Below are 16,191 nucleotides of genomic sequence, written 5' to 3'. Positions count from 1 at the left end.
TATGTTATATTTATTAATGCGAGTACACTCACTTCTTTATTAGGTGATACATGTGGATCTTACCACTTTATGTGAGAGATTGATACATGTTTTATCCAATAAAAAAAATGAGTGTTAAAACAAAAGTGTTAATAATATTACTTTTTATTATTTTTATCTCTGATTGATTTGAATAAAATGAAAGTATTACGATATAATGCAACTGAGTAGATTGATAAGTTCACACAATATATATAAAGATTCTTATCACCGATAATTTATATGAATTAAATCTTTCAAATGTCAAAATATGTTAAAGTTTGAAGTTTTAAGAATATTTCAAGTTTATGAACAAAGCTTCAAGCATCGATGATGTTTTATTTTTTATGAAATTTTTGAAGTAGTTTAATAAAAAGTATTTAAATGAATGATCAATGATTTTTTTGAAAAAAATAATTTAATAAAATAGTCATGAGTTTATGAGGTGGACCACCTAAGCATGTGATAAGTTATTGTTTGTAGTTTGTTAATATGATGTTTTGTCATCCTCGACTTCATCTCGTACACCTCTTTTTCAAGTGAGAATGGTGTAAGTTTGTTGATATGATACTTTGTTCTCATCAACTTCATCATCTCGTGCACCTCTTTTTCAAGTGAAGGGGTGTAATTACAATGAGACACCGATCATAAAGTAAGGTGAAATGTATGGTGAAATGTAGGTAGACAACAAATAGGTGTATTGTTCGAGTGATCATGCAGGAGGTGAACTCTTTATTTATAGAGCGGTTGAATCCATATACACTTCATGCACTTGTTATTTTCATTCCAGACATATCTAAGATCATTAACGGATAAGTATGTCTTTATTATCTTAACTGACTTATAGATAAGTGGTGACACTTATCTGATTTGATTTTTTTTTGCATAACTCATAATGGTGAGCACTCAGTTCTTCAAGATGCATATTTTGTAGGTATTTTAGTTTTCTGGGATGACTTTGATGGTGTCTTACCACGATGTATCATCCTTTTATATTGATGTGAGTACCTTAAGTCTCATGTGCATTTGAACCTTATTATTAGGCCGATTTTGTTCCTTAAGAAATGAACATACGAGCATTTCCCCTCCATTGGTGAGAGACGGGTTATTCCTACCAATGTTGGCTCTATACGGGACAAGAGACGGAAGTCTAGGCATGCACACCCAAGTGGTATTCTGAAGTACATGAAGAGAATTGATGCACTAACTGTATACAACATCATCTAGACACCATATGCAGAACATATAGTGCATCAAGAGTTTGATGACACCTCACTTTTTTATGGTTATTTACGGTAGAGAGCTTAGTGGTTAGACACTTACTTGAGAGGTGTTTGCGCCGACTTGGGTATGTCTAGGACATCCCACGACTAGTCCATACTATTCCATTTAAGGAACTTGATAGATGGTTTGTTGGTAACGTTATCAGCTCTGCTAGTATCATTAGAGATCGTGCAGTGCATGTTCAGTTCCCTGCGTTGTGTGTGGATGGGTACTTGAAGTGGTACCTTATTGTATCACATCTTCGCATGATTCCACCTGTTGAACATGAAGATGATGTTGAATTTTCTCACGCGGGGGAACCTTCTGATGACGTGTCACCGCCTTCACATGATGCGGATGACCAACAATGTCTACATATGATAGCGATCATTATGGATAATTTCATGGATTGCATAAACCCGGTGAAATGTATACTTTAGCATCAGAGGCAGCACACTTAACTCATGGAGGACCTAGGTAGACATTAGTCTCATTTTTGTATTATTTGTAGATTATTTGTAGATTATATGTATTATTACTCAGGTATTTATAATTTATTACTCTCTTCGTTCATTTTTAAGTGTCACTTTCTTAATAAGTTTTTTTTTAATTGTCACTTGAAAAGTTCAAGATAGTATTAATTACACATTTGTCAATATTACTCCTAAATAATCATTACAGAGTGAGTAAAGTAAAATGAATGCAATAAATAATTAATGATATTATAGATAAAAAGAGAGTTGTTTGAAAAATAACAATATTTATTAATTGTCTTGATATATGTAAAAAGTCAAAGAATATCACTTAAAAAAGAACGAAGAAATATATAACATTTCGTTACTTTCATTATTACAAGATGAACATAACCTAACATTTGACAAATAAGTATTAAGATAATTTTATACACAGAAAAATTACATAAATAACAAAATCTAAACACTACTAGATGATTTAAGGATTCCAAATAAAAAAAATATTCTTTAAAAAAATTAATTATTTCAATTTTCAATGGATTAAAGGCCCGTTTGTTTTGGCTTTTTTTTAAATGATTTTTATAGTGTTATGTATTTTAGTGTAAAAAAAATTAAAAAAAAACTTTTCATAAAAGCTTCAAATGAAAATTTTGTTTGAATAGTTATTCTTAAAATGTTATTTTAGGTATCTTATCATTTTATCGAAACTTTTTTTGGAGATCAAAATTTTAAAAAATCACTTAATTTTGAAACTATTTCAAATAATTTTTTCTAAAAATCATTTTTGAGATACAATTTTTTTAAAAAATTATTATTTTGACTATGTTTTGATCTTCAATAATGTATATTTATGTTATACAATGAACAATTCAATCTTTTAATTTATAAAAAATAAATTTAGAAAAACTTGTAATATTTTGAAAAACATTTTTGTATAATCCATTTTAAAAAATACAAAGAAAAAATCAATTTTTTTAAAACTAAAACAAACCGACCCTAATTTACTTATTTAAAAAAATGATTTTTTTAAAGCCCTTAAAGAGTAAATAACTAAATAGTAAAATGATGCTAATTTAGAGTGAAACAAATGATTAGACATTCTACTTAAACTACACATAAATTCTCCTCTTATAAATTACACATAAATTCTATTATAAATCATCAATAATTCCTGAGATTTATGATTGTTACAATGTGTCTTTCACAAGGCTTTTGAGGATTATAATGAAAATCTTGAGACAAAGAACAAGATGTGGCTACCCATGTAACACCTGTTTCTATCTATAAGAAGAAGAAAACAAACAGTAAAATGAACACATCCCATTTAAGAGAATAGATTGCGACAGAATTTGGTGAAATGGTCTAGTAATACATGTTACTCAATGTGTCCAACTCATTGGATTCTAAAATTAGTTCTTTGTTCTGAATTCTAAGGCATGAAAACTTGGGATGATGTACCATATTTTGTAGGCCCCAAAGAAGGTTGTAAATGTGATCTTCATGCAAAACCTACAGCATTGATTGGTGAAACAGCACTTTGGCATGACAGAAAACAGACTTGGCATCATCTGCGCAAGAAAGAAGGAACATCAGAATATCATACAATTCCCATAATCATTAAGTTGATAACTAAAACCTTACAAAAATTCTACTTTCATAAAAATTCTCATTTATACTTTTTTATATTTTAAAATAATAGCATATATTTACAATATCAATACAATATATAAAGTATTTCAAAATAAATAGTATATCTCTCATAAAATGCAAACTTACAAAAAAATACAAATTGTCAATAAATTTATCATCACAACCAACTTTTTAAATTTGTGATGTACTCCAGAGGCTCTTATATCTAGGGATAGAGGTAGTATAATCTAGGAAACACTGACACATAGAAGGCCATGACTCGGCGTACTGACATTGACACGTAGAAGGTTGATGGCCCCACTAGAGCTCTAAATTCCATACTAAATTATCGGTTTTCAGGTTCAAAGTCCGAGTGGCCCCGTGAGGATGCGGAAAGCCAATCCAATGATAAGAGTGGTTTAATTGGGCTCTCTTCGAAGGATTTCAACCTTGATGCCCTATCCGTGGCTGCACCTAAGCCAGATTTTATTTTGTAGGGACGAACTGAAATACCCATCATAGCACTCTAAGGTTCGGCGGGGAACTATTGAAGCTTTCAGCTTTCCACCTATATGGATTGTTTTAGGGATCGAGGTAGTATTATCTAGGAAACACTGACACATAGAAGGCCATGGCTCACAATACTGACATTGACACATAGACCCTTGAAATAATTGAAGAAAATAAAAATGATTGAATGTAATCGCATGTGTCAGTACCGTGTTGGTGTCGGACACTGACACGTGTCAAACACCAAAGACACATTCGATTTAAAGCGTCAATGCTACGAAGACTATAATTAAATGTATAGAAAAAATCTTACCAGCAATGACAGCTAAACTGAAAGCAGAAGGGACATTTGACTCCACCTCAACAGCAGCTTTAGCAACTGCAATGCCAACAGACACACTTTGCATAATATCTAATCCTGCACAAATTGATGAGAGTGTTCCACCAACCAAACAATCACCAGCCCCGGTGAGCCTCACAACTGAAGCAGGGAGTGATGGCAAATGCACAGCAAAGACACGATTGCTTCTATCATGTTCTGAAAAACCTGAATAACAATTAGGTGGACAGTTATGCATAACAGCATTGTATAATTGTCCACTAAAATTGTTCCGATTTGTTTTCGCAACGGGAATTTTAAAGCAGCTTGGCCCTCCTTTACTGCATAAAAACACTCCACTTGAGCCTAAGGTCACTAAAACCACTTTAATTCCTTTTTCTAGTAAAACCAACACTGCTGGTTTCAGTATTTGAAACAAAGATTCTGTTGATAGGTTGTCTTTTTTATGGTTTTCTTTAAGTGGGTGGAACTCGCCGCTACCGGATAAAGCGTTTGCCATTGCAATAAGTTCATCTTCATTTGGGGAAGCAAAAGTTACCTAAACAAAGTATACAGACATGTCATAAAAAAAGAATTTTGATACAATGAATGAGTTATATAAGCATGAACTGAACAGCATCAAAATTAGTATATAAACTTAACAAATGTGATGTGCACAGTGTGAATACATCTAAAGAATTTTCTAGTGATGCTAGCAGAAGGTTCAATTAATGCATAATAATGAATTCGTTAAAAATAATAATGAATATCAAGAATCCAAGACAATATTAGAAAAGTTTGTGACCACCACAGAAGTTATTTACAACTATTTCAGACTATTGAATTTCGCAAATTCTCAAAATATATTTAAGAAAGAATATCATGTTTGAATGAAGCATGACACTCACATACTTGGCAATAGTACTGATTCTTCGGGATTTAGTAACTGACACCGGCTCAAACCAGATAGGGCACCCCGCATCAGCTGCCACTGAGAACAGCGATTTTTATGTAACAACAAAAAAGAAGCATTTATAGTGAGTTTATAATGCAGTAGAGACAGAGGAGAAGAGAATTAAAAGAGTAAATAGAATTTACTTCTACAAGAAGCTTCGAGGGAAGGACCGCTTAGATTTGCATCGACCATCAACACTGGAGCAGAAAGTAAAGTGCTCTTGAAGCGTAAAATCCAGTCAGGTGTCAAATATTTTTCCTGCAACAACATGATTGAATAAGTTTTTTTTATAAATGATAATTGATTTTAAACATACGTAAGATTGTGAATCATATATTTTCGCTTGTTTAAGTTTTGAGACTACTTGATAGCTTAATACTTGAATGATCAACTTACAAGAGCTTCCACACTAGCAACACCAGCAGCTACCTCGCCATTAACATCAAATATATTGCATACGACTGGAGTCTCAATATCTTTATTCTTCAATATACCTTCATCAAATTCAATAATGTACAATAAGCCATTATCTTGCGTTATTGAAACTTATCCCAAATCTATACAAAGATGAGCCGCGAAGAAATAAAAGTTTACCTTCTTTTGATAGGCCAGTAGTTTTCCACTGTTCCAACAGTAGGTTTCCTAGAGCAAAAAAAGAAAATTAGGTCAGACTTTCGTAAGTTTCTTCCCTATATTTATTTGTCAAATATCTTTCTGGTCACATTGTCTTCTAAGACACACATTTCGTAGTAAGAATCAACCATTGAAGCTTCTTAACTGATTTGCATTACAAGTATATCATTTCACAACCTTAAAAGGATGCAGTATATCAAAGCACTATAAAGTATAAAGTTAGATTCTTTATAGATTGTTAATTGCAGACATGAGTGAAGATATAAAGTTTATGTTGGTTTGAAGGGAAGTTCATTCATTTCTAGGATTGGATTTCTCAAGTTTGTTCATACTTCTTTCCAAAGACTATTTCCAATCTCGTGCTGTGGTTCAAACTTTCCTTTCATTTTCCGTTTGATGAAAAGTAGTACTAGTTTTTGCTCTAATACAGAAATGTAAATCCAAATTTAGACAAATGAATCAGAGAAATGTTTCCATCAAGAATAACTAACAAATTTCACTTTAGACCAACGGTAAATTCCATGAAGCGGCTCGCCTAAGTGTCAAGTCTTAACCATGATAAATGCTAGACAATAAAACTTAAGATTTTTTGAAATAAAAAGAATGTTACCAGCCATGTCAAACCCAAGAGCACTAATCATGTATGGCTTTGCTCCTAGCTTTGACATGCATTCCGCTACATTCCTTGCCACACCACCTTGCATATAGAAGACCTGACAAAACAAATCTCCAGATTAAGATAGGCAACAACAACAAAAAAAGAGAGAAAAAATCAATAAACAACTGCTACCAATATTGAGCTGGCAACATCTTTCATTTTAACATTGAGAAGCAACCCCCGTCATCCTAACTTAGCCGGGAGTAGCGAGTACTAACTACCGAATCGTGGATTATGCAGCACCGAAACTTCATATTGAAGACGTGTCAGAGTGTCACCGACACTAATCAATTCTATTTTCTCAAATTGTGTCATCGTGACTCAGTGTCGGTATTGTGTCTGATGTCATTTTATATATAAATTTAGCTATTTTGGTGAAGTTATATCATAGGTTACACATAAAAACAAGCAAGAGTATAGATAAGATCAAAGATGAGTGAGTCCACTAGAATTGCTAGGTTTGATTTGTTTTGTTAACTAACCTTGCCAGGAGTTGTAGTTCCTGGATTTGCATGGACTGAAGGTGTGGCATGAATATCCAAAACCATACCCCCAATTATCACAGCCTCTGGATCCTCATGCTCCAATTCTCTACCACTTGCTACAACCTTACAGTACAGTAACAAAACAATTATGAAATTGGCAGAAATTGCAACAAGAAAGTAAAAGAAAAGATTGATATGAAAATGAAAAGCGAGGGAGGATATTAGCGCACTCACAGGATGCAGACGAGTATAAGCTCCATGATGAGGATTCGATGTTTCGCTAATGTTGATCTTCATTGTGGTTGTTGAATTTTTCGTCAATCAAATTGAGTAAAATGAGAGGTGTTTTGTTGGGGATTGGACAAATTGATCGATGGGTTCGGATTTCTTACTTGAGACTAGAATGTGTCAAGCAGGAAATCCACGATGATGACCACAACGACGAAAAGCTATAAGAATGCTTAAATATTACGTGTGCAGAATTAATCAATATTGTAGTCAGAAATAATCTGAAGACCATTTTCAAATTAAAAAAAAAAAATACAATTTTAAAAATAGCATAAATTAGAAACTATTTAATAATTTTTAGCTACATACATATAGTTCTTTATTCTATATAATATGAACAAAAGATAAACTTGACTTAGAATGATTGTTATTTGGTCAATGATGATTTGATAGGGAGGATAATTGTTTGATCTCCGCAATTGTGATTGGAAAAACGTTGAAACCATTTGATGATAAGAGTTAATTTTCAAACTAGATTAGTCGATCTAATGGATCAAATAACGGTGGTGAAAACAACACAAAAAGAGAAACTTAAGTTTTATATATATATATATATATTGAACTTAAGTTTGGTTTTTCTCCTCCTAAAAAGTCGGGGAGATTTTATACTATCATCATTTCAATTAATTTTGCACTTTTTATGTGGAGATCATTAACATGTTTCATGTGTTGAAAATTTTCCTCTCTCACATGAAAAATTTTCATCAACATATGAAAATTTTCCTCTCTCACATGAAAATTTTAGTAGGCCAATCGAACCTGATATATATTTTTATCTAAAATTTAAAAATTAGGTAAAATCATGTTGGTTTTTCGGATTTTTTTAAAAGTTGGTAGTTTATATCGAGTAGATCTATATTTTTATAATTTTTTTCCGTATTTTTTCAGATATTTGAAAAACTGATATAAAATAATAACTTGTACTTCAAAAATCTATGATTGTATATCAAATATTTGAGTGTAAGAATGAATAGAATACTTATATCTAGCGCGTGCATAGTTTTATATAATTTATGCAGTTAGAACTGCTTCCGCTTAATCCAGTGTTTCGCGTAAATCACCATTCGATTAGATCTAACTGTGGGAAGTTGGCCTGAGGTTGGAATTACGTGTTCTATATTTGAACGAGGTCACAACTAATCCTTATGTCTTTCCTTATGTTACTTGTGATTGGGCATTTATGTGTGAGTCTTGTAAGTGGCCCAGAACAGTCGCCATTAAACCCTTGTTTCCACTTGTTGGAATGAAGGTTTTGTTATGTGGATTTTAGTGGTTGCGGCCCTTAGTTAAAAGAGAATTGAAAATCCTCGTTGTTGGTAGCATTGCGAATAGGCGCATTGAATGTTTTCCATGTATTCACGACATTTCGCTAGAGGATTTCAACGTGTGGCCCTAAGTTTGACAATAATGATGCCTTCTCATCTTAGGATACTTGAGTGTTCTAAATAGTTAAATTTGAGATCACGGTCATCGGTAGCACGATTACACTTACCAATGTCAGTTGTTATGGATCATGCAGTTGTTTGAAGAATATATAAATAATTATTAGGTAATGGTCCCATTTTTTGTCATTTGTGAGACTTCAATAATTCTTCCCATGTTTTTAGTAGTTGAACTTTATCTTTGTTAACAATTCCCATCAACCATTATTCCAACGTCTTTGTACCGTCTTTTTCGATGAACCTTACTTTGCATGAGCCATAAAGTTCATCTTCTTCAAGGTAATTGCCTGAAGTCTCTTTCCCTTTTGTATTTATTTTACCTTTACTATGGTTTCTTGGGAAGGTGGCTATATAGGATTTAAAGGAAGCAATTGCGGTCGAGGAGGGTAGGGTAGCTGGTAGCCTTACCCTTAGGGATGTTTCTAAAGGTTTCGCTTTTCCTGCTCAGGTCTTGATGAATCCCATCGTTGTAAATGATTCCAAGCATGAAGCAAGACCATGACTTATACCATAGCACATCGTCACACTTTTAGTTTTGACCCCACAAACAGTGAAGTAAAATGGTGGTTGGAATCTAAATCTCGTACTTATACTTATTGTCATTCTTTTTTGTGTGTTGACAGTAACTCTAAGATGTGTAACTCTCTCCCAGGAACCCAGAACGTGACACAAGAAAAATTAGCTATGTGGGTGGACCAAGAAGCATTAGAAGTCATAATTGTCTTTGCTTATAAGGGTGGTCTTGATCATTCTTTCACATAGGTGGGTTCCTCCTCACACTAGGGAGTACTTTCCCTCAAAGGAAACAAAATTATGCGTAGAAAGTATGATGGATGCTTCATCTCTCTTCATGAATTCTTTTTTTCATTGATATGTTTTTGCCTCCCTTTCAATGACTTTGAGATAGGCATTCTGATTCACCTAGGGACTTCTCCCTCGCAATTACATTCGATGAATTGGGCTTATATCAAAGTCTTCCAGTATTGGTGTGAGTACAAGAAAAATGGGTTGACCTTGATACTCTTTTTCCATTTTTTTATTGTTCAACGCCGTTCTTCTGATTCAGCACGGGGTCAAGGCTTGATCTCCACTATGCATGACCACAAGATGTTCAAGTTATACTCTGATAGCGTGAAGAAGATGAAATAATAGTACTACTTGGTTACTCCCCTTACTGATGTGGCCCATGCGAGTATGTTTGACATTCAATTTGAGGCGCCCTTCAAATGCCCATACATATTTCCAAAATTATGGCTTCAAAGCCATTTCCTAGCTAAGACAGAATCCCACATCTACCTTCTAACGAGTTATCCTAGGAGGAGACCTATCTGAATATAAAATTTGTGGCCTTATGGAAAGTTTGGATTTTGTCGATGTGTTATGCCTTTTGGGGTATCATTAAAGAAACATTACGTAAAGACGCACTTGCTAGTAGAAGTTGCCACTATAGAGGAGATGTGTGTCATCATTTATGAGTAGCATATGAGTTTTATGACTTTCTTTAATAAAAAAATTCCGGATGATTGTTTCCCTAACCCATTTGATTTTTTTATTTTTAGATAAGATCAAGTGTTATAAGATGATACATTAAACGAAAAAGATATATATGGTCGCCTTCTTCACCTACGAGAGCCATTCATATGTCGACTATGGGAAGAGTGCTAACTAGGCATGGCAACGGGGCGGGTCGGGGACGAGTTTTACCTCCCCCAAACCCAAACCCGAATTTTCAAACAATCCCCGTTCCCCGCCCCAAACCCAAACGGGGATGGAGAATTAAAACCCAAACCCGTCCCAAACGGGTTCGGGTATCCCCGCCCCACCACCATCCATTTAATAAAATCAATTTTTTAAATAGAAATATTTTTTTTATTAAAAAACCAAATTATATTACAGGTAATAAAATAAAACAATCTAAAAACATTTCATACATACATTTCGAATATTTTAAATAATTAATATAAATCAAAATATCAAAATATTGGTCACTTATTTAATATTTTAAATTATCAAAAATAAATAATAATGTACATGATAAAGTAAACGGGATGGGTTCGGGGGCGGGTTTGGGGTGGGTACTAGTATCCCTATTACCCGACCCGTCCCCATATTTTATAATCGGGGAAAATCCAAACCCAGTCAAAGTGGATTTTCCCCATCAACTTCGGGGCGGGTTCGGGTGGGTACCCGCGGGTACGAGTTATGTTGTCATGCCTAGTGCTAACTATGGGGTCCCATTTTGATATGGACCCTTCCAACCTTCATATATAGTATAGGAAGAGAATGCAAAAGTTCTAACAATCCTCCCACGGTGGGGGTTTCATATACTCTATGTCAAGCATTATCAATAGGCATGGCAACGGGGCGGGTCGGGGACGGTTTTTACCTCTCCCAAACTCAAACCTGAATCCCCAAACAATCCCCATTCTCCGCCCCAAACCCAAACGGGGATGGGGAATTAAAACCCAAACCCGTCCCAAACGGGTTCGGGTATCCCCGCCCCGCCACCATTCATTTAGTAAAATCAATTTTTTAATAGAAATATTTATTTTTCCAAAATAAAATTACATTACAAATAACAAAATAAAACAATCTAAAAAAATTTCATACATACATTTCAAATATTTCAAATAATAAATTCAAATTAAAATATCAAAACATTGACCACATATTTAATATTTTAAATTATAAAAAATAAATAATAATGTACATAGTAAAATAAATAGGGCGGGTTCGGGGACAAGTTCGAGGTGGATACTAGTTGAAGGAGATTTGCGGTCCAAAACGCAGCGGAAATTAAAATATTCTCCTTTAGAGATCCTTACGAATGGTCATGATCAGTGATAAAATATTTACCTCTTGTGACGATTAAAACCTTTGGTGCAGATCTCTTGTGACGATCAAAAACCTTTGATGCAGATCCACGGAGCGATCACGAACGTTGAACGATAACAACGTCTCTACTCAGTCCACACGAACGGATTCCTTCAATCACAGTGCTAGCTGGTACGAATGAAGGCTTTGAGTGAGAGAGAGAGAAAGAAAACAAAAATAATGCAACCGCAATGAATGCTTCTGCACAAGGGTTCTATTTATAGAACCACTTGTGTGGGCTTCAAGCTAAAAAGCCCACTTAAGTGTATTTTGGCCCATATCTTATAATATGCCCAAAATCACTTAAGCTCATGGTACCTTACCATATTTCGTATTCTACTTAAGTACATCGTACCTTTACGATGTTCTACAATTCACTTAAGGGCACCGTACCTTACGGTGTTCCTTAGTTACTCTATCTCTCATCAATCCGTCCTTTGTGTGTGACCCTGTAGGTTTTCGCGGCATTGGAAATTATATTAAATCATGTACTTAACATAATAAACAGTGAGCAGTATCTAGCAACACATCACTGCTACCCAAGACACGAAAATGTCATGTGATCTGACAATTCCTTCTATGATAATACTTATGTGTATAATTACCCTTTTGCCCTTATGTCTATATTGAACACAAGGCATAGACCGTGTCATCCTTGTCCAGTTCAATATTGGGCCCATAGACATTTATCCTGTTAAGCAGGATGGGCAAATTCCATCTAGGTCACTCATGTCCCTCAGCATGCTTCGTGGAGTACCCATCAACTGTCTTTATGGTTATTCAGTTACGGACAACGTTGGATCAGCAATAAAGCACTCGACTCTACATCTAGGGTCCATAGTGGTTTCAGGTCGAAGAGTGGTATACACCATTATCACCATGAGAATAACTTATGACACTTTGCATAACTTTCTATATAGTATTCTCATAGCGGGTCAATCCGGTATAAATATTACTCCTAATATTCATACCTATGTTTAAGACTTGATAACTCCTTATCCATGATCCATGAGATGTGATCATCAGTCTATATACATAATAGTCTTAATGCTTTAATGTCATCCCACTTCACAATAAAGCTCGACTAAGGATATTTTAAGAATAGTGTCCTTATGTTTAATGTGTTCTCATGATTAAGTCACACTTAATACATTAAACGGACTATCTATTCCAAGGACTTTATTAATCAACCATAATAAAGAAAATGCCTTTTATTATTAATAAATAATTCGATACAAGTACCAAAAGTATTGGCCTCTAGGGCTTACACCAACAATCTCCCACTAGCACTAGAGCCAATCAGGCATACCCTTAATACCCATAGATCTAGTATGGCCATCATGCTTCTGCTGCGCAAGAGGCTTTGTCAGTGGGTCAGTAATATTGTCAAGTGTAGGTACTCTGCATATTTTCACATCTCCTCTATCTATTATCTCTCGAATGAGATGATAACGCCTAAGTATGTGTTTGGATCGTTGGTGAGATCCAGGCTCCTTGGCTTGTGCGATAGCACCATTGTTATCACAATAGAGACCAATGGGATCCACAATGCTAGGAACTATGCCAAGTTCACTAATAAACTTTTTGATCCAAACAGCTTCCTTTGCTGCACTTGAGGTATCAATATACTCGGCCTCAATTGTAGAATCAGCAACTGTATCTTGCTTTGAACTTTTCCAGCTCACAGCGCCACCGTTTAAGCAAAACACATAACCAGATTGCGATCTAAAGTCATCCTTATCTATCTGGAAGCTAGCATCGGTGTATCCAATTACAGCCAACTCTTCCTGACCTCCATATATCAAGAATGAGTCATTAGTCCTTCTTAAATACTTAAGGATATTCTTGACAGCTACCCAGTGAGCATCACCAGGATCAGATTGGTACCTACTCGTTGCACTTAAAGCATACGAGACATCTGGTCGAGTACATAACATGGCATACATGATAGATCCTATTGCAGATGCATATGGAATCTTATTCATGCGATCCCTTTCTTCCTTAATTAAAGGGGATTGTGTTTTTGATAGACACATGTGTAACACCTCAAAATTTGCCCTCCTCTCTTGGGACTAGCATATCATATTGCATAACATTTTTAGGTCATTAGGCATTGCATATTGCATATCATGTGGTTACATTGTGCAAGTCATCCTCTTAAGTCTTGATCAGGAGAAGAAGAGGTTATGTGCAAGCTGGGGTTTCATTGGACTGGTCATTAATCATCTGAGGATGTGGAGGTCCAAATTAGGGTTTTGTGATTCTCAAGGAGATTGGTCTTCATCTTGTTTGAAAGGATACATCATCATCATGGTTTATCATCAGAGGATTCAAGTGTTTGATCAAGATTCCTTGAGATTAGGGTTTTGACCACTGGTCAACCCTAATCAGGTGCATTGGGCCAATCAGGGCGTGGCTAGGAGATGGGGTCTATGATGGATATGAGGATCATTCCATGATTTTATTGAGCTTATTGAGGCTAGGGTTTCATCCTTGAGCCATTTCGTCAGAGGATTGGAGCTCAGATTGATCTATGCATTGCCAAATTCATCTATCAGTTGAAAAAGTCAACTGTGGTCAGCTGTGCATGATTTTATGGATTTGGAGGTGGAATTGAGTTGGATAAACTTCATTCATGTTGGAACAAGTGTTATTTGACATGTCAAAGCTCAAGAATGGAGAAAATCAAGTCAGACAAGAAACTGCCAAAAATAGAAAGTGACTTGTAATGGAAGTTTCCAAAAATGGAAAGGTTTTGACCTCAAAATTACATATCCAAGGAAGCTTCAAATGAAACTTTGTTCAACATGAAAGTTGTAGATCTTGTTCTAACCTTTCCAAAAAGTCCGAGAACTTGAAATTCCCATGCATGGTTGGCAAGTTATGGTCCATTCAATTTCAAAAATGACCCATAATCAGAGGGGCATAACTTCCACATGGAGTGTCCAAATTGAGTGATCTTGTTATGTGCAAACTCCATTTGACATGTACTTTCATGGTGCATAATTGGAATTCATCAAAAATGGTCAATGCAAAAAGTCAAATTTCAAGTGTACAGTTAAAAATCCAGGGGCAAAATGGTCCAACTTGAGAAATAATGAGAATTTTGGAATGGGGATTTTTGCAACACCTCACAAATGCAATTTGAAAATGGTTTGAACTGTCATAACATGTTGAGGTTCATTATTTGGTCAAGTCACTTGTGAATTGCATTTGAAAATTATACCATTTGCCATGACATAGTGAAAATGCAAATTACACATCCAATGGCCATGGGACAAGTTGCAACAGATCACACATGTCATTTTGAGAGTGTGTGAGCTGTCATATAGCTGTCATGGGCCCCATAGTGAAAAGTCCATTTTGCCCTTGCTTAAGAAAAGTGGAGTTTTGCTAATTACATGTTACTTTGTTAATTTCATGATTAAAGCTTGATTAAGTGGAAGTATAAAGGCCTAATCATAACAAACTCTTGATCATAATCACAATTGCACAAAATTGTAACTACTTTTCCCTCCAAATTCTCCAAAAGCTCAAGAACAAACATCAAAGCAAAAGTGAATCAATCTCTTCCAATTCTCCATCAAATCACGAATTTCTTTTTGCTTCAATCTCCATTCATCTTCTTCTCCAACTGTTGCATCAATTCGTGGCCAAAAGGATCAAGGTTCGTGACTGTTGAAAGAGTGTGCATCAATGGTGAATTGAGATTTCTCTTGCATGGAGCTGTTTTGGACCAAGCTACAAATTGCATTCACTTCTCCAATCTTCAATCTCAATCTGTTTTGAAGAATCTCGTCCAAATACATCAAAATTCCACACTGCCATCTCAAGGTACATGAAATTCGAATCTCCTGATTTGATGAATTGTTATAGGCGTTTGAAAGAGTGTTCAATGTAGAATGCAATGATGTGCTTAGTTTTGATTATGGTGAACCATAGGATAAGTTATGTTGATTCAAAGATTTGAGAGCAAAACCTAATTCGATCGATCCGGTTTATACAGTTAGATTTAGGTTGATTAGGTTACATATTCGCGATCCTCTTGCTGAGACCTTTTCAACGGTTATTCATTTGTGAGTTTTGGTTGAAGAATAAGCGAAATCGTTGCTGGACTTGGATGAACACAAGCGCGGTGAAGAAGACGAGTTTTCTGGAAATTTTCTCTGCTTCGATCCTGTTCCACGCCTTGCCGTTTTCAAATTCTGTTTAGCGCCAAGATCTGGCCAATCACGAACTGCCAGCGAAAAAATGAGAAACGCGGCGTTTTGGTCCAGGCAGTGATAATTACGGATTTGCCATTAATCCACTTAATTTAATAATAATACTTAATAATTATTCACATAATTCATTTAATCTTAGAAAAATCATAAAAAAATATTGGCTAATCCAAAAATGGTGAGGATTTTTTTGTTAGTTTCCAAATTCCCTCTAGTTTTTTATAGGCATGGTTTCATAAGTTGTGCATGATAAAATGTTGACCTGGCCTATTGAATTTTGACTTGTGTACATTTTTTGTATGTTTCACCAAATTCATCATGAAATGCTCATACATTTAAAGAAATTCCTGAAAAAATTTTGTGCTCATTCTGGACATGTTGATGGTGATTTACATATAAATTTTGTGATTTTTGGATACCTGAT

The 16,191-nt window shown here is 34.9% G+C and overlaps 1 protein-coding gene across 1 annotated transcript; it reads right to left on the bottom strand.

Annotated features, from left to right (window-relative positions):
- Nucleotides 1–2,864: 2,864 nt before the first annotated feature.
- LOC127105473 (pseudouridine kinase) lies at nucleotides 2,865–7,436 on the bottom strand. Its single transcript, XM_051042660.1, has 9 exons — nucleotides 7,178–7,436; nucleotides 6,941–7,066; nucleotides 6,411–6,513; nucleotides 5,762–5,809; nucleotides 5,564–5,661; nucleotides 5,311–5,425; nucleotides 5,121–5,203; nucleotides 4,207–4,771; nucleotides 2,865–3,322 (listed from the first exon to the last, which is right to left on the bottom strand). Exons 1-9 carry the CDS (start codon nucleotides 7,238–7,240, stop codon nucleotides 3,264–3,266), a joined length of 1,260 nt encoding a protein of 419 aa, XP_050898617.1. The 5' UTR covers nucleotides 7,241–7,436; the 3' UTR covers nucleotides 2,865–3,263.
- Between the last annotated feature and the right edge of the window lie 8,755 nt (nucleotides 7,437–16,191).

This window comes from Lathyrus oleraceus, chromosome 7 (assembly GCF_024323335.1).
Source record: "Lathyrus oleraceus cultivar Zhongwan6 chromosome 7, CAAS_Psat_ZW6_1.0, whole genome shotgun sequence".
NCBI lineage: Eukaryota > Viridiplantae > Streptophyta > Magnoliopsida > Fabales > Fabaceae > Lathyrus > Lathyrus oleraceus.
This window is presented reverse-complemented; position numbering and strand designations above follow the sequence as displayed.

Excerpts from the sequence above, each read along its gene's own strand:
- LOC127105473 (XM_051042660.1), bottom strand. The coding sequence starts at position 7,240 with ATGAAGATCAACATTAGCGAAACATCGAATCCTCATCATGGAGCTTAT. Across the intron at positions 5,810-6,410 it reads TCTTGGGTTTGACATGGCTG|GAAACCTACTGTTGGAACAG; the intron begins GTAACATTCTTT and ends TTTTTGCTCTAG. Across the intron at positions 3,323-4,206 it reads CAGTTTAGCTGTCATTGCTG|ATGATGCCAAGTCTGTTTTC; the intron begins GTAAGATTTTTT and ends TTTCTTGCGCAG.